The sequence below is a fragment of the Liolophura sinensis genome, chromosome 13 (genome assembly GCF_032854445.1).
Source record: "Liolophura sinensis isolate JHLJ2023 chromosome 13, CUHK_Ljap_v2, whole genome shotgun sequence".
Lineage (NCBI taxonomy): Eukaryota > Metazoa > Mollusca > Polyplacophora > Chitonida > Chitonidae > Liolophura > Liolophura sinensis.
The window spans coordinates 13,962,659-13,987,735 of NC_088307.1; the positions used below are offsets into that span (position 1 = coordinate 13,962,659).

A 25,077-nucleotide genomic window follows, 5' to 3' on the forward strand; every position below is an offset into this window, starting at 1 on the left:
ATGGGAGACATCTGTTTCACGTTTGCTGCCATCTCGAGGGTTCTTCTGAACTCCTGAGACCATGTAATACTTTTATGTTACCGTCTTTTGACGTAAGAAAGTATAAATAAATAAAGGACTCGAAACAGCGTCTCCTTTCAGACAGTCACTCTATTCCACTCGGTTCATCACCTTGAGCAGTCCCGCGGTATGTTACTTACGTATTATTAGCCAATCGCTATGCTGCAACGTCATGAATATTAATATAGGGGAGCTGATCATGTGATGTAAACATACACATGTGCTATGATGTAAACAAATGCACGTGGCAAACTACGACAATATCATATGTATATATATATATATATATATATATATATATATATATATATATATATATATATATATATATGTACGATGGAGGAAGTACGATAGAGGTCAGTGAACTTTCTCATCTCAGGTAGTCCAGATGATCTGTGTCATACATGCAGGTGTCGACAGTCTGATCGACAGGAGGACATGTACATAATTTCTGGTTATCACTTGCCACCGCGATGCATATAATCCAGGCTATTTATGTACATGAACGTATACTGAGCTAGTAAAGGTGGGTGATGCAGAGAGAACTATGTCACGAGGTCAATGAACTTTCGCACGAACATACCGTAATCGGGATTGAATCGTCATTCTGGCATAGGGGCCTACGTACAGCAGATATAATCTGCGCAAAGAAGACATGGGCGTTCGCTTCGGCATTTCAGTGGTGCAATTAGAACACAGGAGAGGAACTTGATCACCTCACTGGGTAAGCCCATATCTGTACCATCTATATTTGTGCATCTACAGACGTATGTAAAGCTTAATCAGAGACAGCGGAAGTTGGGTTCGAACTCGCAACCTCAGTGATAAAATTTACAGTTTGGAAAAGCTACGTACGCTTATTCCGTGGAAATTAAGTAAGCGTACTTGAAATTTTTTGACTTTGTTTCTTTGAGTGGCGTTTTACACCCTGTGGTAGAATTTTTCACCTAGGCCTAAATGTACGAAGGTGGCCGCAGTTATGGTAGGAGGAAAAGAGCCAGGGGAAATCCACGACCATTCGCAGGTTTGCTGATGACCTTCCAACGTAGCCAACTAGTATTTCAGTACAGGTCTGTAGGCTAATGATTCATTTGTTCGACTAGTCTATACAAGTATGTAGTATTAAGCTATAGTTTATACATTTAGTTTTGATTTAAACCACATTTGTTCGTGCAAACTCGGTAAACACTCGCAATTCATATTCCGAAACACCTCCCATATCGTATAGACTGGAGGAAACTAGCCTAATAAATAAGACCTTTGTTTGCTAACGATGTTGTATCGTCAGCATACAGGGGGTATACCGTGGCTCAGTCGGTTAGCCCGCTAGCGGCAGCGTTGTGACCTGGAAGCCTCTCACCAATACGGTCGCTGCGAGCTCAAGCCCAGCTCATACTGGCTTCTTCTCCGGCCGTACGTGGGAAGCTCTGTAAGCAACCAGCGGATGGTCGTGGGTTTCCCCCGGGCTTTGCCTGGTTTCCACCCCCCGTAATACTGGCCGCCGTCGTACAAGTGAAATATTCTTGAGTACGGCGTAAAACACCAATCAAATAAATAATTAAATACGTCAGCATACAACTTGTAATTCATACGGCTAGTTCGAAAATAAATAGGCCTACTGCAAACGTCATCTGGCGCATACGAATATTCGTCGATAAACAAAAACTGTTAGCTCCGTACGCCGGTCGAAACCGGCGAACAACTGGCTGCTAATATCGGTGGGATATTTTGACCTGTGGATTGGGCACCAGTTTGCTCTTGACTTTTGTCACGGACAGGAAATTTTGGCTGTTAGTTAAGGGTAAGCTATGTGAAAACGATTACATGTATGTAAACAATGCATACATTCCACTGACAGTGGCACTTGGTGTTGTTGTTGTATAACTTGTATAACTACCCCTGCACGATTCACCGGCCAGTTTGTCAGACATACCATGTGATAACATAAACTGTTGTCTGAGTACCGCTTGGAAATCCACGTGCCCATTTTATGGATAGTACTGTGCTTACTTACGATAAGGCATCGTCCTCCAAATACTGTGCACGGCTGATTTGGAAAAGTTTATAACTAGGCCTACATCCGCTACATGTGATAGTGGTTCAGCGATGTTTTTATCTGATATTCTCGGGTGCATTGACCGACCCGGTAAATGTCAGAATCTAAAAGTAGGAGGGAAAATCTTTGGTCTGCTAAATTATCTAGACAGCATACATGTAGCTTGCTGAATAAAATACAGCTGGTACCTACAAATGCCTCTGGGGGCCTCCATGGCCTAGATGCCCGAGGTGGTTAGCACCCCAGCGTGGTGCAATGACCCAGGAGCCTCTCACCAATGCAGACGCTGTGAATCCAAGGCCACCCCTTGCAGGCTTCCTCTTCGGCCGCACATGGGAAGGTCTTCCGGAAACCTGCGGATGGTGTTGGGTTTCCCCTGGGTTCTGCCCAGTTTCCTCCAACCATAATGCTGGCCACCTTTGCACACCAATCAAAATAGAAAATAAAATAACATTAAAATTTCTACATGTATGCATTCATAGCTTTGAGTCTGGGAAGGTCTGCCAGCAATCTGCAGATGGTCGTGGGTTTCCACTGGGCTCTGCCTGGTTTCCTTTCAACCATAATGTTGGCCATCGCCGTATAAGTGAAATATTTTTGAGTATGGCATAAAATACCAATCTAGTAAATAAATAAATCATAGCTTTGAGCATCCGGGATTGTCGCAAGGACCAGAAGGTGATAAATAATATGGAGGTAAATGGTCAAAATGTTGATTTCGGATAACGGAACGTGAAGATTAGGCACATTCTGATTACTTTTCTGGAAAAAATTTGTTACCTAAAAGCCATATTTTTGATTATCCATGCTAAAATCTTCTTCAAGGCTCTCCTGGGCTAAATTCAGTTTGTTTTCACCACAAGTACTATAGTCATGTGACCATAAAAGAGTGTGCTGATGATTGGCTCAGAGCTGCTATGACATCACTGCAAAACTATGAATATGCATATGTCTGTGTCATGTGTTTGTGTTAACAGTTACTCTCTGTTTTTCTGTACAGGTTTGATTGTGATGTCTCCAGTGAAGCTTTAAGGATTACATGTAAATTCTACCTCCCCATATATTCATCAATCACCCCTTGGACAAGCAGAGCTGTACTGTGGGCTGACCGAATAGTTTGAAGCAGAGATACATTTCTTGTACCACCACTGTGAGGAGTTTGTAGCACAGCGGGGCTCACACAATCATCATCATGTCTTTCTTGGTGGCTGGAGCTGCCTTGTTGGTGCTGTACGGAGTATGTCGCCTCCTCAACATGTCCAGTACCTCCTCACAACCTGCTCTGCACTACAGACCAGACTCAGAGCTCATACAAAGCATCTTGGCTGCATGCCCAATTTTCTTACAAACGTAAGATCATATTTTTTGTTTCACTGTATAAAAACTATCATATCCTGATTGATGAAAAACACATCCCTCCAAACATCTTAGTTTTGTACAGTTGTGTCGTCAACAGGTCAAGACACAAATCAAGAAAGTTGTTTAGGAGAAGGCCTGAAAGACAGCATACCATGGCACCGATAAAGTTTTGTTGTTTTTGTTTTTTAATACTTACCATGGCTGTTTTCTGTGCATATGCTTGTAAGTTTGTTTATGGTAAATAGCAAACACCAGTGTCACTAACTATTGGCAACATGGCAGTAATGAAACTACTATATATAGGAACTTCACAAGGCTTGCCTGGGTAATCTTCTATGTTGTTTTTTGACGTGGTCACAAGATATACTTTTTGAATAAGTTATATTTAAATCACAACAACATGTACGAAGGCTGATTCCGGTGTAACCTTGCCTGGGGGCGAGGCAACCTGTTCCCCATCACTAACATTAGGGGATGCTAGGTTGTAGACAGATAACTGACCCAAACACAAAATCACAGTGAGTGACACACATGTATATTGCTGCCATCTGAGTGACCAGCCAGGCTGATGACCGTCCAAGGTGGTGACTAACTCCCCACTACTCACTTCACTCTAGGGCTGGACTTTTATAGCCCCAGCAAGGACCTCAGAGAAAGCATTTAATTACCCAGCTGTGGGTGTCTACTCAGTACATGACTAATATTTGTGCTTTCAAGACATTGGAAACACTGCATTTAAAGACAGTCTAAAAGGTACATGTAAGAACATTTAACTGCTACTTAATCCGCTATTTATATTCTAGAGGTATGCAAGATATGAAAAACCTACTACCTCTACTTTTATAACTAATCACCATTAAAACATTATGAAACCACGCTAAATCATTTAATTTTACTGTAAATTCTTAATAACTTCTTAAATATCATTCCACCTGCAAGCTAGGAACTATGATGACAAAGTACAAGTTAATACCAACACAGTCATATGCAATATCTCTACCTAATATGAATCACTAATGATGAATTTCTTCTCCAAAGTCTTTAAACCTAACACATCAGTGTTGCCAAAAAGGAGGGAAGACAAATCCTAACTACAACCTTACTATACCGGCAAGCCAAGTTTTGGATAAAAGTCAAAATTGAACACTTTGAAATGAATACTTCATAATTAATAGTTTAGTGGTCGTGAACTTCCAAGTGGCGACAGATTTGTCTTAATATCACAATTGTTTCTTGTTCATAGTCTAATTAAAAGCCGAAACTGAAATGACCTTCAGTTTTAAAATTGTGCTTACTGTGAATCTTCAACCTTTTTAACCATTATAGCACTATTTTCAATGGAATTTATGAACGCATTCGTTGTGAAAATGACAATAAAAATGATTTGTTTGTGCCACTAAAGATGCAAGCTTCATGAAACTGTGCAAATTATTTCTCTTCACTCCGTAGCTGTCTCAGAATGTTTCAAAATGTTTCTGAGGTGGTTGAAGAATAAGGGCACGTGCACCTCAAAGCTGGACTCCATGGAATTAGAGATTACCATATATCACCTAAAGTTTAGCGTTGTTCACATGACACATTTTGCTTGAGTCTAACTGATTCACCCGCCTTACCACTTAAGTTTGCTTTGTGCAGCGTGATTAATTTACTATAAGACAAACACAACTGTTGGCATCAAAAGTATCATTTTTATGTTCTATGTAATTCTGAAAGTGCTTTTGTACATTCCACCCTGTAATAGGTGAAAACTTGTTCCCTTTATATTTTATGTAGGTATGTTCCTCCGCTATTGTGGGGTAAAAGTGGCCACATTCAGACTATCATCTATGGAAAGCTTGGCAGAGTTAAGCCCCCTTTCTTAAAGGGCAAAAGAGAACGTGCTTTGATGAAAGATGGCGCCACTCTGACCTATGACATTTTTGAGTCCATTCGGTCGCATCCAACAGGGGGTGTGTATTTTGTACTGTGATACTTCAGATCTTGAATGTATATCTTCAGTTCATCTTACTGTAATTCTTCAACCTTTTTGAATTGTTGCAATGTGTTTGTTCAAGCATATCCTGAAGGCATTATTCTGTGTAGACTGATAAATTTACACTTTTTGTATTAAGGCCCCGGAAATTGCCAATTTATAATTTTCTCCAAATGCTTATGCTGGCTTCCTCTCCGGCCGTAAGTGGGAAGGTCTGCCATCCACCTGTGGATGGCCGTGGCTTTTCCCACCGTAAAACTGGTGGACATCTTGTAAGTGAAATATTCTTCAGTACAGCGTAATACGTCAATCAAATAAATAAATAAAACCTTCCTGAGCTTCTCAAAGAGCATTTTTATATATTGGACTGAGGTGAAGTGCAGTAAGTTGCAATTATGCATGACATATTCAGATCCAGTGCTGATTGCATGTGTTTCAGGTGATTACACATTACTTGTGTGTCCGGGCATATCAAACAGCAGTGAGAGTAGTTACATCTGTACCTTTGTGGACTACGCCCTGGAGCACGGGTTCAGGGTGGTGGTTCAAAACCATCTGGGGGCCATGAAAAGTGTCAAACTGACGGCTCCAAGGATGAACACCTACGGTAAGGCTACATGTACATGCTGTTACACTGGCGTGTAACAAGATGCTCTGTAAGTTGCTCTGTCTGTCTGTCTGTCTGTCAGTCGTTCGGACTGTTGGTTGACATGTTTTTGAGTCAAATTTCTTACTTCTTGTCCTTCAATATATATGTATTTGTAAGTCATTGACTTTAACCAGAGTCCACAATGGTTTACCCTGTGGTCAGTCAGGTGTGAATCTACAAGTACGCAGTGGTTTCCGCCATGGTCAGCCAGGTGTCGGTCCACAAGCACACAGTTGTTTCCCCCATGGTTAGTCAGACGTCAGTCCACAAGCACACCTTGGTTTCCCCTGTGGTCAGTCAGGTGTTACTCCACAAGCACACAGTTGTTTACCCTGTGGTCACACCCAGTGGACACACCCAGAGTGGTTTCCTCTGTGATCAGCCAGGTGTCAATCCACTTGTGCGCAGTGGTTTCCTCTACAATCCATCAGTTGTCAATCCACACATCCACAGTGGTTTCCTCCATGGTTAATTAGGTGTCAATCTACTTGTGTGCAGTGGTTTCCTCTACAGTTAATCAGGTGTCATTTCACACATTCACAGTGGTTTCCTCCATGGTCATTCGGGTGTGAAGCCACAGTGGTTTCCTCCATGGTCAACCTGGTGTTAATCCACACATCAGTCAATGAGTTTTATGAAAAGAGAAGCTGCTGATGGCTTTCTTTTTTAAGGCCCAGTATTTCATGCCATTGTGCTTTTGTAAACTTCCAAGTTAATCAGTCAGTTAATGTTCGCTAACAGGCTGCACAGGGGAGTTTCACCTGATGACCCTGAGGATAAAAGAAACTTACCCCCGTACAAAGCTAATAGCTGTGGGATTCAGCATGGGGGCGAATGTTGTCACGAAGTACATGGGGGAGGATGCCAAGCATCAGGAGAATTTCCTGGCTGCCATGTCCATATGTCAAGGTTATGACCTCAGTCGGTGAGTACACAGGCATTCATAGGTTATGTTCTAGTTTTGTGACCTAGGTTCTGCTTTTATTCTTCTTTTGTGACCTAGGCTCTACCTTTGTGACTTGGGTTCCACCTTTGCGATCTAGGTTCTACTTTTGTGATCTAGGTTCTACTTTTTTAACCTAGGTTCTACTTTCGTGACCTAGATTCTAATTTTGTGACCTAGGTTCTACTGTTGTGACCTAGGTTTTACTGTTGTGACCTAGGTTCTACTGTTGTGACCTAGGTTCTATTTTTGTGACCTGGGTTCTAGTTTTGTGACCTAGGTTCTACTTTTGTTCTACTGTTGTGACCTGGGTTCTACTTTTGTGACCTAGGTTCTACTTGTGTTCTTCTGTTGTGACCTAGGTTCTACTTTTGTGACCTCCAGGATTAGCCTCTCAGGCCAAGGAAATGAATTTCAAGGGTTCTGTGGCCGTTTTGATGAGGTTTTCTACACATTTTTTGGTGATAGGCTCTTTGAAGCCATTTTGTTTGTCTTGAGACATGTACATTGTGCGATGTACATTATGCGATGTACATGTGGCTACAAATTCACAAAAAGAAAAAAAAAGATAAAGTTATACCACTTTTTTAGGATGACGCTTATCACTCAACTCGTTTTTCGTAACAGAAGGATTTAAAGTCTTAGGGTCTCACCAGATTTAGGCTTGCCGCTCACTATATTTAAGCTCTCTGCTTCATGAGGAAGAGACTTTAATACCAAGTCAGTGCATACCTAAAACTGAAGGGTTGACAGTATATTTTCAGGCCACACACTCAGTGTAAGAGGATGATGTTTGCTTTTAATAAATACATGAGTTGTATCCATCTGTATCATGTCAAATGTTGGTGGGTTACCCCTGGCACTTCAGTATCCTCTGCCTGCAAGTTAAAAAGACTTTTTTTAACTGGATGTCCAATAAATTCACTTGTTTCGACACTTGCCATTAAATTTCACACATGCCATGGAGTTTCACACTTGCCACTAAGTTTCACAATTGCCTTTAAGTTTCACATGTGCAGTTTCAAACATTATAGAAAGAACTTTCATGGTGCTGGACATAACAGCAAATCTTCCAGCTCCTCGCACTATTAGAAAAGTTGCAATGCTTTATATACATGACAGGTTTGTTGTGTTCCAAACAGCCAGTCCCTATCAAGATATTATTTAGAGCCAGACATTGCCCTAGCCCTGCTGATTTACACAGGCTGCGCTTCAAGATGTGCCATATAATCTTATTTGTGTTTGTGACATTGTAGTGCCATTCCGTTTCTGATGAGCTGGTCGCACCTTCGCCGCTGTTACTTCTACGCCATGACAGTTCATCAGCACTCCCTGCTCAGGTGTCATCACGACGAGCTCTTCAATGAGGAGGCGACCAAGCGCTATGGCCACCTGGATGTTCCACAGATCTACAAAACCACCTCACTGGTCGCTCTGGACAATCTGTATTCCAAGTGAGTGAATCATGGGCAGGTAACTCTGCAGTACACCATCATCCCTACCTTTACATGCATTGTGTTTATTTATTTCATTGACACACGGTGTTTACTACGAGCTCTATGGTCCCCCCACCCTGACTGATGTCTTTCTTCAGCATTGTGTTAAACACCACTTAATCAGTCAATACTTCATTGGGATTTTTTAACACCTTGATCAAGAAGAAAGTATTTCACTTTAAGTGTTGGCATCAAGTTATCATGTTTTTTTTAGGCCTTTGTGTGCTTTTGAAAGTGCGTTTTTACATGCCAAACTTTAGGTGAAATACTGTAATTTTCTTCTATTCAGGTCAACCACTGCATTTGACCTCATTGGTTAAGACAGTCAGCAGTAATAACAGTTATTCTTTAGCTTACAGTGCATTCTGTGGTAAGCGGGATGAGAGGATATTAGGCTAACTGTGATAGTACAAATGTAATGTACGAGTGATTTATGGCTTCGGTGGATACACATGTGACGTAAATCAACTGTACGAGTTTCATATTTTTGAACACATAGTGAGCAAGAATTTTCAGCAACAATGTAAATGCAAGGATAATGCCTTTAACATGTATAAGGAAGGATGGAGTGAATAAGAAACATCATACTCAATCCACTGTTATGAATGAATTATTATGGTTTAATGCCACGTCGGCAATGTTTCAGCCATGTTGTGGCGATTGGGGCCTCCATGGCTCAGTGGGTTAGCGCGCTAGCGCAGCGTGATGACCCAGCAGTCTCTCACCATTGTGGTTGCTGTGAGTTCAAGTCCAGCTCATGCTGGCTTCCTCTCTGGCTGTATGTGGAAAGGTCTGTCAGCAACCTGCGGATGGTTGTGGGTTCCCTCCGGGTTCTGCCCGGTTTCTACTGGCCATAATGCTGGCTGCCGTCATATAAGAAATATTCTTGAGTACGGCTTAAAACACCAGTCAAATAAATAAATAAATATTGTGGCGATCCACTGTGTTGAGGTGTGAGAAAACAATGCCTGGAACTGAATACTACTGTTACCAAATTTGAACTCTCAAGTAATATTTATTTTTTCATCATTGAGGAGTAAGAGGACTTGTCAGGAACCCTCTGACAACTAAGGTCCTAATTATATAAAACCCAATTTCGTATCCTAAGCGATATTTCTGAAATTCCTTTACTGTCATGTAATGTCGATAGTGTTTTTGTGGTTCTGAAATCATTGTGAGAAACCTGATTATAACCCCCGCTGTTAATGTGGTCTTTTCAGGAAGCGTCACGGGTTTGAGAAGCTGAAAGATTTTTACACCTGGTGCAGCTCTGCTAACTTCATCAACAATGTGAGTCATCGTCTTCCGTGGTGTTTATAAGGATATTTGATAAAAGATATGAGTATGTTATTCATTAGATGGTCTAACCATGTGAGAAAATCATGGAATAATGCCAGGACTTGCCATGGTGATAACCAAAATAAATGGATACAGAAGTATGTGACAGTGTGTTTAATGTCCATAATTGTTTCCCTTGAAGTGCTTTTCTTGATTATTGCCCTTCCTTCACCTCAACCGAGAAAGAAATTGAAATAAGTGCACTTTCAATAGTAATCGCAGGAACACTGTCTTGCAGTTATGTCTCTCCTTATAAAATGATTGGCCTATGTTGAAAATATGCCGACAGACAGACTTACCAAATGACCCACCAACCGACAGACACGCACATGCAAAGTTGTCAAGTTGAAGCGAAACTGGTAATCTCAGAAATGAAATTGTTAAGTGAGACAGATTATTATTATTCACTCGGTTGTAGATATATATTGGTTTAAATTTTCCAGATATTTCAACCTCTTAAACCAATACATGAACTGATTGATTTCCCTTTTGTATATATTCTTAAGTTGCTAATGGATGAAAGATGAGTTTTATCATGATCAGAATTCATGATTAGAAAGTACACAATTTTCTACAATTTCTACGAACACTTGTACCTTTTCCCTGGGAGAATCTGCCCTCGTGTTAGAATCCACCATTTGGGTAGAGTTTGACATTATGGCTTCTGTCATATAAACAGTCAAGATGAGTGAATGAGTGAGTGATTGCTTGGGGTTTAACATCGTACTTAACAATTTTTCAGTCATTTGATGACGAATGAATTATTAGAGTGCATGTAATGTGCCTCCTTGTCGCAGGACGGAGTTCCACCGCTCTTTTATCTAGTGCTGCTTCACTGAGACACCTCACTAAAGGCAAGTAAGCCGCCCCGTCCGAGCCATCAAACTGATACAGGTCAACCAGTCGTTGCACTATCCCCTTCATGCTAAACGCCAAGGGAGGAAGCTGCAACTTCCTCTTTTAAAGTTTAGGTTTGACTCGACCCAGGATTGACCCTTGGATCTACCGCTCCCGAACCGGACGCTCTACCAACTCAGTCAAGGCGAGAACTTATTTGAGGAACAATGTGGGCAATCCATGTACATGAACTTGACTCCGTATGGTTTCTTTTTTAGCCTTTTAGGTGTTATCTTAAAAAGTACTGCATGTATTGAGGTCAGGTTTTTCACACATCTAGAGCACAAGCAGAATGTTCCTTCATTGATGTGCTGTGAGCATATTAATTAACATACAATATCAAATTCAAGACGTCAGTACATGTGCTGAAGTTTTGCATTCAGGCGTGTCCTACAGGCAAGCTCTTGGGTAATTGAAGTTCAGAATAATTGTATGAAAATTTGCATCAAGCAGCAGTTCTTTTCTTTTCTTCCAGATAACACTGCCAATGTTAATTCTTAATTCTGAAGATGACCCATTGGTTCCCCCAGATCTTCACGATGTGCCTAAATCGTACGTGGGTAAGTTATTAGCTTTGAATGAGAGCTCATTCCTGGCTAGAGCTCTACGGTTTAGTGAGTATTCTACTTTGCTGCCGGGGCCTCCGTGGCTCAGTTGGTTTGCACACTAGCGCAGCGTAATGACCCAGGAGTCTCTCACCAATGCGGTCGCCGTGAGTTCAAGTCCAGCTCATGCTGGCTTCCTCTACAGTCGTATGTGGGAAGGTCTTCCAGCAACCTGTGGATGGTCGTGGGTTTCCCCTTGGCTCTGCCCGGTTTCCTCACACCATAATACTGGCCGCCGACGTGTAAATGAAATATTCTTGAGTACGGCGTAAAACACAAATCAAATAAATAAATAAATAAATACTTTGCTGCCTATGGGGAACTCGTTAAACTCCTTGCTGTCTATAACAAGGCAGTCCAAAGCTACATGTATGAACTCATTTGTTCTTTTCTTTATTACCTCAAAATTATCGGTTGTTGTATATAAAGTACACATGCACTGTCATTTGGAACTTTTTGTGTAGCTTTTTTCTTCAACATTTTTGGGGCAGATTAGCGGTTGATGCCTTCATCTTGGAGCTTGATTTGTAACCTGCTTAAATCCTTTAGAATGTGTAGGAAAATTTTTCTGTGCACAAAATTTAATTTGCAGTGTGGCCTACCTTTTGCAGCCATATGCTTCTCCAGAATGGCCAGGTTGTGTGAGCTGAAATTTAATATGCAGATAGAACAGGCTGCTCCAAATGAAGTTTACAAAAATAACATATGCATATATGTAAAGAACTGTAGAAGTTCGCCTGTTTGTATATGCATTCACGTGACACGTGACTTTTGAATTTAAACTTAAAAAGTGTGCTGCTGTGAGTAGTTTGGGCTAAAATGCCTGAAGCTGTCAATATATTTTTTCTATTTTTTACAGTTTTGCCACATTTAACGATTTTAAGCAAAAATTTACAAAATTGCACATATCTGTTGATATGCTGACAGAATACCACCGGTGTTTAAGACACCAAACCTTCAAATAAACTTCCATCTTTGCTGTACAGAACGGTTCTTTCCCCCAAATTGTATATAGTTTTGGCGCTATAACGTCTAAGATTTCGGTCAGAACTGAGTTTTTAAGAAAAACATTTTTTTCAAAAGGCATCCGAGTAAGCTGGAATTTTAATAGCTAATAGGGCAAGGCAAGGCAACAAAAGTTTGAAGTGGTAAAGGTACTGCACTGCTCATTACATTCTTGTACTGAGGCAGATGCTGCAAGCAGTATATGAAAACATCTGCAATTACTGAAGTATTTTTAGTTGTCTTTTTATTCTGAATAATATGAAATTTTATATGTGTATTTGATATAACTCAGTGTCAGATATAGCCTTGATTTGCAATGTGCAAGGGACATACTACATGTCCAGACATTTTACCTGAACAAATATAAACAATTTGGTAAAATGTATTTAACACTTTGGTCTCTATTGTTGTTCTTTAACAGTTTGGTCTCTATTGTTATTCTTTAACACTGTGATCTCTGTTGTTGTTCTTTAACACTTTGATCTCTATTGTTGTTCTTTAACACTTTGGCCTCTATTGTTGTTCTTTAACACTTTAGTCTCCATTGTTGTTCTTGTTTCAGCTGAACACAAGAATGCCCTCTTTGTTGTGACCAAACACGGCGGTCATCTGGGATTCTTTGAGCATGGTCTTGTGAAGCCGGACCGCATCACCTGGCTTGACCGGGCTGTTCTTCAGTTTGCCAACGCTGTGGTCAGTCTGTGTGATATCCGTGCAGATCAGGGAAACCCGCAGGCGATCTGACAGTGTCTGGACAGGATGTGTTTAACACAGGAAATTTCATCCACGATGAGGTTACTGACATTGACTGATTTTGTGAGTTCTATTGATTTTAGAAAGGTGTTTTGAAGTTTGTTTGAAAGGTCGGAAAAATATATGTTTCAGCACCAAAAGTAATATGTTATAACTCTTTTAATATTTGCCTCTGAAAATGCACTTTTGGGGACAAATTTTAAGGGCGAACACACTAATTATGTCATATCTCAGGACGAGAAAATTATCATTTTTTTATATTTTTATTCACAAAAAAATGCAACCATATGTTGTGCTAGACAATAGTATATTACATGTAGGTGTTTTAATTTTTGTGTCTTGAGTGTGTTCATTTTTGGCTTTTTTAGCCACTATGTATGTTCAATTCTTTGACCTTTTCAACTGCCTCTGCAACAAAAGAGAACTGTGTGGTGTAGAGAAATACTTTGCACCGTTGTATCTTACATTTTTTATGACACAAACAGATCATTTTAAGCATCATTTTCATAGCTCAGTTGGTTAGCGCGCTAGCGCAGTGTAATGACTCAGGAGCCTCTCACCATTACGGTTGCTGTGAGTTCAAGTGCAGCTCATGCTGGCTTCCTCTCCGGCCCTACGTGGGAAGGTCTGCCAGCAACCTGCGGATAGTCATGGGTTTCTCCCGCCCGGTTTCCTCCCACCATAATGCTGGCCGCTGTCGTGTAAGTGAAATATTTTTCAGTACGGCGTAAAACACCAATCAAATAAATAAATAAATAAATCATTTTCGTAATAACTGTTTGTATAAAATCCACTGAAAAAAGTGCTTTAGTGGTTGAAAAGGTTGAAGATTTACAGTCGTCAGATATTTCCCACCCACTTTGTAAATTCTTTCATTTGCCCATTTTGGTGTCACAGTGTATAAAAACCAAGTTCTTAACTAATACACTTTTAGCATTTTATATACAAATATTTTCTTTTGTTGTAAATTATATTGTATTTTTATTTTGATGTAAGTACCCTAATTCCTCAACCTTTTTGCATATGAAAGAGCTACTTTCAGTGCAATTTATGCATATTTTTAACTTTTTGGGGGGGACAAAACTACATTGGTGGTATGGGCCAATTTTAGGGCTTCACAAAAAGATAAATTTTATCAGTCTGCACAGAATAATGCCCTGAGGCTTTGCTTGAATAAACACCTTGCAAATGTGTGAAAAAGTTAAAGAATTGTATGGTTAATACTGGTAACTCAATAGATGTAACAACAAGTTCTGTAGTTTCTCATGTAGAGTTAACTGGCACTCTTGCAAAGTAGAATTTAATGCTTGTGTGTCCTCTCCTTCAAATTTCCTTCACCATTCACCAAATCTCTTAATGTCGATCTGGTGGTTTCCACGAAACAAATCTCTTTTCAGCTGATGCCAACAGACAGTCATGATGTGTGACTTTTAAACAAAATCATAATCAAACAAATAAGTTAAATAATCAAAATTTATTGAAGTCATTGAAGCCTGATTGCCAGTTTTACCGTCACTTGACTTGTACACCATCTTGTCAAGCGGTAATTCCAGGGATAAAAAAGTATCATTATTAACACATAAATGCATAATGCATGGAGGTTGCCTTTGACCAGACGCCTTCTCAGTCTGCATCGGAATTCCTTGTTGCTTTGAAGCATTTTTTGTTGTTCTCATGTGTTTATAAATCTTTTCTCACGTTAAGATTGATAAAATTTATTTTTCTCTTTTAAAACTGTTCTTAGCTGTATTGTTACTTTTTTTTGTCACAGTTTAAGGTAAATTTTGTGTCTTTAGTTATAGTAGTGAAATATTGTCAAAAACTTTTTTTTTTTGCACATTACCATTTGTTGAACAATTTTGTTCATCTTGTATCATTAGTACATTATTCCGATTATTTGTCCAGAAGGGTAATAAAATCTTGTTCCTGTTTCACCCATTTTAAAAAATGGCAACATCAGCAGTTGTGAACTTAGAAAGCACATGCCAGACTTACCCATTTTGCCAGGTGGGTGATCATGGTGATGGGTTTATTTCAAACACCATTGACTCCTCCATATTGAGGCTTTGCATACATTATGCATACTTTGCATAAATTATGCATACTTCGCCAAATTTCTGGTTACTGTCACCATACAGTTAGACTTTACTATTTATTAAAATATATTATGCCTCTGTCATTTGTTTATGGCAGTCCCACCAAACATCTTATTATAAGCTTTTTTTTTTCTCATTCTTTGATGTTTTTTTGACCGTGGTTATATTTGTTACTTAAAATATATCTATGTGTTGGTGCCTTTAAGGGACTTATTAAAAATTGCACCATACATCTTCCAAATGTAATTTTGGTATGTCCCTTGTATTTTCAGGAGCTATGCATTTTGCATTTTCACGCACAAACGTTGTACATGTATATTTGGCTGTATATTTTAACATGTCTGGTGAAATACTGTACTTTGTATTGTAGTTTGGACAAACATAGTTTGCTTGAGTGAGTTTAATGCATTGAAGAGTGTATGGGTGTTGTTAGATATTGGTTCCGTGATTGTTTTTGGTGCTCTCGTTTCTGATTGGCTAAAATCAGTTCAGAATTGATATTTTATTGACGCGTTCACTAAATGATTTACATTGATGTCATTTGAACTAAAACAGCAGTTTGAACTTTGCACACGGACACATGAGATCTCTGCAACACAGGTCAGGATTTTATCTAGTTGTATGGCTTGATATGGTATTATATGTTAATCAAAGAAAAAGTAACATGAATAAAATATAAAATGAATGGAAAAAAACTATAGGATGAATAAAAGATAAAATGAATAAACAAAATAATAAAACACCAAAAACTACAAAAAAATGAAAAAAAAATTGTAAATTCAAATTAAACATTTGATGACACAAAAATAATGTTTATGAGGACAAAAGAAACAGGAGTAAACAGAAAAATCTGCATGTATATCAAATTGTATTGTTTCTTCACGCGTCAGCAGTTATATTCAAGTTCTGTAAATGACCTGAAATTTTTTTCATGACTGATTTATACTCAGTTTTCCTGATTCGGAGAGGTCTGTTGATCTTTTGTTTGGAAAAGTGCAACAATATCCTACTAGAAAAATACAGATTTCAGCACCAAAACAACCTGCAGTTGATCATTGGTTCCCAACCCCCCAAACCCCCCTCCCTAGATTCTACCTGGTTTCCTCCCACCATAATACTGCCAGTTTTGTATAAGTTAAATGTTCTTGATTAGTGCGTAAAATAAATAGTCAATAAATACATAAATTCAGCACCAATGTTAATGTTTTATGGCATTGATTTGCCACTGAAAATGAACTGTTCAGAGAAGTTTTGGGTTAGATACAGTACTTTCAGTTGGGACGAGGGAATAATTACATTGCAAAATATGTTCATGCTTGTGTCTTGTTGTCTTTTGGCATGTGCATTTCAGCGTAACCATGGTAATTGTTGCTATGATACCTACTTTGTCAAGTTTAGAATGAACTTTAGTGTGGTAGCTGCACTATGTTAAACCTCCTCTTTGCAATAACTGCACTCTTTTGCAGTGGTGAGCAGGAATGTGTTGTCTGTCATACAAGGTTGTACCGGGTTACACTAATGCAGTAAAACTTAATTCAGGTACTGATATAAAGTATGTTTGCAGTAATGGTTCCTGGTGTGTTTTGCACTTTTACACACTGTAATAATTCTACTTTGATTATACTCTGAGTTGGGTAAATCTGCTGTTTATTGCATTACCTCACACTAATAATTATATTGTGTTATGTTCATTGTAATAGAATAGCCAAGATGCTGTTCATACCGTTATTACACATGGTAATAGCTATGTTGTGTTTTATGGATTGTGGTACAATAGTCAAGCTGCTGTACTTTGCAGTAGTCATATTATTACGTGCAGTAATAATTCTACTTTGTCATGTCTGTGGTAGTATGGCGGCGTTTCTGTGTTTGCATTATTGCACACTGTTATTATTCTGTGTGCATTGTGTTGCTGTGATTGTGTATCACTGGTCATATTGCTGTGTTGTTTGTTATTACCCACAGTAATAATTGTACATGGTAATAACCTACTGTAATAATTGTACTTGGTAATAACCTACTGTAATAATTGTACATGGTATAGCAGTAATGTTGCTGTGGATTGTGGCATTGCACACTGTAATGATTCCACAGTAGTACGACAATTGTGGTACAATAGTAATGTTACTGTGGATCATGACATTACACTCATGTAATAATTCTGAGGCATTAGTGTCACAGTGTGGTACATTTACTAGATTGTGTCTTTTGCAATGATTGCTCTCTGTAATAATTCTGCTGTGAATGATTGTGGTACATGTGCCATAGCGCATTTGCTTTGTTTTGCATTGTGGTATAAATAGACTACAGCATAAAGAGTTAAAACAAAGCAGTGTGACACTGTAGTAGTTAGCAAATGGTCACACTTTAATAACATGTGACCTCAGTTAGGGTGTTATTCTTACTGTTCATGTAAATGCCTGAACAGTAGCAAATTACATGCTCCCTAGGCATGGCATAAGCTGATTTAGATAAAATAATATATACAGTGATGATAATTGCAAAATACTAGATGTCAGTGGTCTAGAATTATTTATAGTTCGTTAGTTAGTGCTTGGGGTTTAACGTCGTACTTAACAAGTTTTCAGTCATATGACGATGAAGGAATCCTTAGAGTGCATGTAATGTGCCTCCTTGTTGCTCTGTGCTGCTTCACTGAGACATCTTACTGAAGGCAAGTAAGCCGCCCCGCCCAAGCCATTATACTGATACGGGTCAACCAGTCGTTGCACTATCCCCTTCATGCTGAACGTAATGTTAGGAAGTTACAACTTCCTCTTTTAAGGTCTTAGGTGTGACTCGATCATTGACCCTGGGTCAACCGCTCCTGAAGAATTACTTATAATGCTTTATTGTCATTAATACACACTGGAATTGGTCTAAACAGGTTCATATTGCAATGATTCATGTATTTCTGTTGCGAAGATCAGACCGTGGGTCGGCCACGATACCCGCTGTTTAATAACTCAAGACAAGATTAGGGCTATCCTGTCGGGCTGTTGTAAACGTCCTCTAGTTGTTTTAAGAGGTGTCCAAGGATTGACATTTTAGTGCTGAATGTCCTGACTTTGCATTTGTTTTCAGCTCAGCATGGGGATGCTTAACTGAAGGATACTCATCATTCTGTTGAATTTGTGGTTTGGATATTTGTGGTTTGGATGTGGATTGGACATTTGTGGTTTGGGCATTTGTGGTTTGGACATTTGTGGTTTGGATGTGATGGCTACTGAAAATCAACTTTCCATATGCATATTGCCTGTCTTGCCTGACGTTAATTATCTGTTGTACTGTACTTAAATATGTTTGACCAATAGATGGTATAAATTTTATTAAATATTTCTATTTTGTATACATTGTTATCAGTTTGAAGTTACATTGTAAGATTTCAGTTATCTGCGATTAGAAGACTGCATTTCTTTGTGAGTATATCTCTACATTTATTTGTAATGTTTATTATGGAAAACAAACTTCTTGCATGATTGTACCCTAAAGTTGAATCACTCACGGACTTTGTTGAAATGGTGACCGTAGCAGCTTACATGGCCATTTAATCATAAGGAATTCCGGTGAAGAGTCCATTAGTGGTATGACATTTGAATTTTACGATCACGCTTTTCACTGGCCAGTGTTCCAGGCAGCAAAGAGAGAAAATCTAGTGAAATGGGCGCTCGGTGTTACTTGTCATGGTGGATTTTTCTTGATCTACAGCATGCTCGAAGGTTTTATGGACGTCTGGATCAATATGCAACCATATGTTCATAGGCTTAAAAGTTCCGGAAAGCAATTTTTCACTGCACTGATAGATGCAGAAAATATCACATCAAACTGGCCACCACAAACAGCTTAAGCCCGGCGATATCTAGTTCTAACCAGAAACTGTATGCGCATATTATTGGTCGATAAACTTCAAACGGACCGTGCATATAGTTAATACTGCTACTAGAGATGTTGATATCAAACAACACATACATATCGGTCGTTATACCTCATGAATCATTTAAACGAAGAATGACGGACATTTTGTGTTTTTGCAAATTTGAAACAATGGTCGAATTCCAGGAGTTGAGTTCGGGACTTTTCCATGACATGCAAACAGGTATTTCTATTCACAGAATGGAAATCAGGTAATGATCTAAATTTTTGATTTAAAATGAAACCGTTTTGACTGAATTATGGCTATTTCTCCACGATTTAAAACGAAAAACAAAAATAGTCACACCCATGACGGTGTTGAAAATGTTCCAAGCCCAAAATATGAAATTTACAGTCTCAAACAATACCATATCAGTTACAGAGGCAACGTAAAGTGTCAGAAAATTCCAGGTCTTGAAAAGGTATAGAAATAGCCATTGTTTGAGTGAAGAGCCGTCAAATCAATAAATTTCTGCTCGGAAACAATGTTCTGTTTAAAGAATACATCGGTGAGTTCCGTTAGGAAGTATTTTTCTTGAAACATACATTTCAAGACCAGATATCAAATTCCAAGACTTTCCTCACCCTGCACAAGTCAACAAGTAATTTGTCTGAACTAGACTTTCCCAACGTTTTATAATGTATCGACCTGTTGTGTGGGAAACTTATACAAACTGGCGTGGTGCTAAGATAAATACCTATCTTTGGTCGTTTTGAAATATGTCTGATGAGACGTGGGCACTTCTGTTATTATTAAACGTCGTAAAACATAGATAAACAATTCAAACACAGCTGCGATTAAAACTTTTTGCTCTAGGAAGGTTAAATTTTTTCTGCAGGATAACATGTACCAACCCCAGTTTTGCACAGTTTTTTTCCTGTCCTGTGTTCGGCTTTCTAAGTGCTTGCAAATTAGCACTTACGTCTCAAGTTACTTGACATGTACGAGCCCCAGTTTCACCGAATGTTGAACTCTGGTGTCAGTCTGGACTGTGTTACCTCGCCTTACCCCATACTAAAATGTTTGAACATTAAGATGAGGATCAGGCTAAATTCCTTAATTAATATAATCCATGGAGCTCCCACGTGCTGCCAGTACACTTGCTGTATATACATGCTAATTATCAGAATCAGGGACACTTTTGGGCCAATCGTATGGTTCCACTTCTTTAGTTTATGTTCAATTAAATTTACATTCTTGTTGATTAAATATTTTGAGAAAATTTTAAACTGTATTGTTTCCACTCATGCTGAATTCCTTATGGTCTATATTTTTGTACAGATTTCTCGCATATCTTATGCCCATTGTGAAATTCTGTTGCAGACTTGAACTTTGTAGTACGGTATATAGGTCAGTCCAGCAATGCTTTTCAAGTCTTCCATGCAATGGAGTGACTTCTAATACAATACTATGAGGTTCTATTTTATGTGTTAGAACTCGTTGTGCACACGTATATGTAAAATATTGCGTGCTTTGGGTAATATAGGCAGAATTTATTTTAACGTCCACTGAAACGGGAGCAAATACATAGGTAGCTACGTGTAATTAGTGCTATGTTGATCTATAAGTAATAATTTGTATTTTTATAAAATACTTGTTTTATCAAAACCTAGGTCTGTGTTTCGTGTTCATGCGTTTTATAGAGAACCAACTGTTTTTTTTATGTGCATTGCATATTTGTGATACAAAAAAAAAGATTGTTATCCAGTCGTCTTTTCAGCATAAAAACAGGTTGCAAAATTTGGTCTCCCGGAATCTAATCTTTGACATTTAGCCTAAAAGCCTACTGTGAATACTCGGTTGCCTACTTTCAAGTACCAGTTGAAATTAAATCTTCTTGTCGATATAGACGGAATATCTCTGTTTTGTGCATGAATGAATGATTATGGGTTAATGGGCATTATTTCAGCGATATCGTGGCGAGAACTGTTTTTCTATGTGGAGTGACAGATAATTATTTGGCACTATAGTATGTACTCTTAGTATATATACCGATTTCTGGGACTATATATAGGATTATAGGTTTAGGACTTCAGAGTTGAAAAGACTATGCTACCCAGACTGTACAGAAAGTACAAGTGCCAAATCGTCTTTTTAATTGCTGTCAGTACATCTACTGTAGTAATTACAGAATAGCTGTGATATATATCAACCACAGAAAAGACTGTGGGATTTAGTGTTGAGAAAGCAAACGTGCATATTGAAGAAATGTATGTACAATTCCACGTAATGTATACTTTGCATATATAAGTTTATCCCAGTTATTAAAGAAGCAGTTCACTATATTGGGTGTTGTTTTTGTTTATTTTGATTTGATTGTCGTTTACAGAGACTATACATGTATATACCAAAGAGTGATAGCAATTTAACGGTTTAAGCAGTTCAAACTTAACTGCATGTATTTTTTTCTCCAATAGCCGACTTGTCACAATCGGTATCTTTTTTTCTGTTTTTACGCAATAAGTAATTTTCTGAGTAATTCCATTTCGACCCTAACTACAGAAGTTTTTGCATGTACGAAAATTAATTAGCAATACCATATATGGTTGTAGGAACCTGCTCGGCAAGATTCGTGCAAAATGGATGTTAACGTTTCATTCCATTCTCGGCGAAAGCAGTTGTGACGGCATGGAAACGGAGTGTCCGGGGTAAACCACAAGGCTTTGGCAAGTTTCTAACGAAATTTAACAAACTTTACGCAAAGCTATCCACATAATATTGTAGCAAAGTGGCATTCAACGGACAGACTACGCTAGATGGGTATCGGAGGCTACTTAATGTCATAAGCACAAAGAGAAGTCACATCTCTATATGAGTATAATAGTTTAATTCACGTAAATATGTACATTCTTCTCTAGAAAAAAAGACCATCTCAGTATTTAGTTTACAGTTTTCAGCGAATCACAAGAAGGATTACATGTATCATGCACCTACACGCCATCTTATTGGCTGTCTAATGTTGACTAAATTTAGTGAGGCCCCTTCTGCGGTGACACACAAACAAAAGGGCAATTTCCGTTCGCACAGTTCCTTGACAATTGGCAGCATTTTTGTCTGCCAGAACAATTAAAATCATGACTACACGAACGTCCACTAAGGGTACTGCTATCAATGACACGTCCGTTAAGGAGCGGACAATTTCCTGGTTTCACCAGCACCGGACGGGAACATGCCTTAGCACATCCATCAAAACAACAGAGTTCAATTCCGGGACACTCCGTGTCTGTTTGGCACAAGTCTGGGTGACATCCAGATCTCTCCCGTATGCCTGGAACTAAGTGTCGGCAGTTACCTGGCTTTGAACCTGTAAGCAAAAACCATTTATTCGATTGTATACATTGTTGTCTAACTCCAGACTTAATCTGAAGAATTTTTCATTTATACGATGTGGGTTAGTTTTATTGGTGAATTTAGGACAGTAGAGGACGTGGTAAACCACCAGCCTTCAGCAAGTTACTTACAAACTTTCCCGTCTGTGTTGTTTTGTAATACCCTAAACATATCGGTGAAAGATAAGTATAGTCCTCAATCATTTATTTGTTTGTATACTTATTTTTTTTTTAAATTTTAGTCTTTGTGTGTGTGGAGGAAACCAATTTCGAAGTAGTAAACCATCGGCCTAGGGCAAGTTACATTGAAACTTTGAAATAAAACACACATACTAGCGGAAAGTAAGGTATCTTCAACGAACGTTAAGCAAAAGTCAATGAAATTAGTATAACAGACAGGGTGTAAAATGACCTCACTCAGACGTCTTGCGAAATGAGACACGCGGCCAACAAGACAATGTGTCTACGCCACCCATTTGTTCTTTTTGTTGTTAATTGAGGTTAGTATACATATATAAATTACACTGCTCGCCTTAATGCCGTTAGCGGAGGAATGAACCGCGAGTTAACGGATTGTAGTGACCTGACAAATAAGATGTGTGTATTTGCGGAAATATATCTCAATGAGAGGGTTCCCTTCAGTTCATCGACTCACATATCACATTCGACATTAACAATCTATATGTCACGGCTTGAATCAGATTTCTTAAACGAATATGTCGAGCGAGCGTTGATATATTTATTTATTTGATTGGTGTTTTACGCCGTACTCAGGAATATTTCACTTATACGAAGGCAGCCAGCATTATGGTGGGAGGAAACCAGGCGGGGCCCGGAGAAAACCCGCGACCATCCGCAGGTTACTGTCACACAGAGAGCATTGAGACAATATGTATGTGTATACATATGAGCAAAAGCATTTGGAGGCACGTAGCCTGCTAAGGGATGCGAATCACAAGGTATTTACATATGTTACATATCATAAATGTTACAATCATGCTTACTTTGGCTGCCTGGAAGTGTCTGCGCACCAGCAGTCGCCAGCTGTAACATATACACATAGCATGGTGTATAATATGGATTAGCATACACATAACATGGTGTGTCAATTGGATAAGTATACACTTAGCATGGTGTATAATACGGATTAGCCTACACATGACATTATGTATCACATGGATTACCATACACATAGCATGTTGTAAAATATGGATTAGCATACACATAACGTCGTGTATAATACGGATTAGCATGCACATAACATGGTGTATCACATGGATTAGCATACACATAGCATGGTATATAATATGGATTAGCATACACATAACATGGTGTGTCACATGGATTAGCATACACACAACATGGTGTATCACATGGATTAGCATACACATAGCATGGTGTATAATACGGATTAGCCTACACATGACATGGTGTATCACATGGATTAGTTCACACATAGCATGGTGTATAATATGGATTAGCATACACATAACATGGTGTGTCACATGGATTAGCATACACACAACATGGTGTATCACATGGATTAGCATACACATAGCATGGTGTATAATACGAATTAGCCTACACATGACATGGTGTATCACATGGATTAGTACACACATAACATGGTGTATAATATGGATTAGCATACACATAACATGGTGTATCACATGGATTAGCATACACATAGCATGGTGTATAATACGGATTAGCATACACATAACATGGTGTATCACATGGATTAGCATACACACAACATGGTGTATCACATGGATTAGTATACAAATAACATTGTGTATCACATTGATTAGCATACACATAACATGGTGTATCACATGGATTAGTTTACTCATAGCATGGTGTATAATACGGATTAGCATACACATAACATGGTGTATTACATGGATTAGCATACACATAACATGGTGTATCACATGGATTAGCATACACATAACATGGTGTACCACTTGGATAAGTATACACATAACATGGTGTATAATATGGATTAGCATGCACCTCACGTGGTGTATCACATGGATAAGCATACATATAACGTCGTGTATCACATGGATTAACATACACATAACATGGTGTATCACATGGATTAGCATACACATAACATGATGTATCACATGGATTAGCATACACATAACATGGTGTATCACATGGATTATCCTACACATGACATGGTGTATCACATGGATTAGCATACACATAACATGGTGTATCACACGGATTAGCATACACATAACATGGTGTACCACATGGATTAGCATACACATAACATGGTGTATCATATGGACATTTCTCGATAATATGATTTCATGAATGAATTAATAAAGGATATATAGTTAGACTGTTCTCGACGTGTAATGATAATTACACACCAATTAACACACCAATATTGCAGCGTGCAGGCGTTTTGCATGGCTGGGGTGTAAATGTGACATCGATTTATATATTTTTTTTTACTTGATTGGTGTTTTACACCGTGCTCAAGAATATTTCACTTATACGACAGCGACCAGCATTATGGCGAGAGGAAACCGGGCAGAGACCGGACAGAGAGAAAAGCAGCCTAAGCTGGACTTGAACTCACAGCGACG

The 25,077-nt window shown here is 38.7% G+C and overlaps 1 protein-coding gene and 1 long non-coding RNA gene across 2 annotated transcripts; one reads left to right on the forward strand and one right to left on the reverse strand.

Moving 5' to 3' along the window:
* The first annotated feature begins 1,758 nt into the window (after window positions 1-1,758).
* LOC135480699 (monoacylglycerol lipase ABHD2-like) lies at window positions 1,759-13,545 on the forward strand. Its single transcript, XM_064760602.1, has 9 exons — window positions 1,759-1,861; window positions 3,117-3,466; window positions 5,249-5,424; window positions 5,887-6,054; window positions 6,838-7,021; window positions 8,296-8,493; window positions 9,756-9,825; window positions 11,246-11,330; window positions 12,943-13,545. The coding sequence occupies exons 2-9, from the start codon at window positions 3,309-3,311 to the stop codon at window positions 13,122-13,124; spliced, it is 1,221 nt and encodes a 406-aa protein (XP_064616672.1). The 5' UTR covers window positions 1,759-1,861; window positions 3,117-3,308; the 3' UTR covers window positions 13,125-13,545.
* Window positions 13,546-21,950: 8,405 nt separating this feature from the next.
* On the reverse strand, window positions 21,951-23,589 carry LOC135480750 (uncharacterized). The gene is made up of 2 exons (XR_010445960.1): window positions 23,476-23,589; window positions 21,951-22,446 (listed from the first exon to the last, which is right to left on the reverse strand). It is a non-coding gene; the product is annotated as an uncharacterized LOC135480750 (long non-coding RNA).
* Between the last annotated feature and the right edge of the window lie 1,488 nt (window positions 23,590-25,077).

Excerpts from the sequence above, each read along its gene's own strand:
- LOC135480699 (XM_064760602.1), top strand. The coding sequence starts at position 3,309 with ATGTCTTTCTTGGTGGCTGGAGCTGCCTTGTTGGTGCTGTACGGAGTA. Across the intron at positions 3,467-5,248 it reads TGCCCAATTTTCTTACAAAC|GTATGTTCCTCCGCTATTGT; the intron begins GTAAGATCATAT and ends TATTTTATGTAG. Across the intron at positions 5,425-5,886 it reads TCGGTCGCATCCAACAGGGG|GTGATTACACATTACTTGTG; the intron begins GTGTGTATTTTG and ends CATGTGTTTCAG.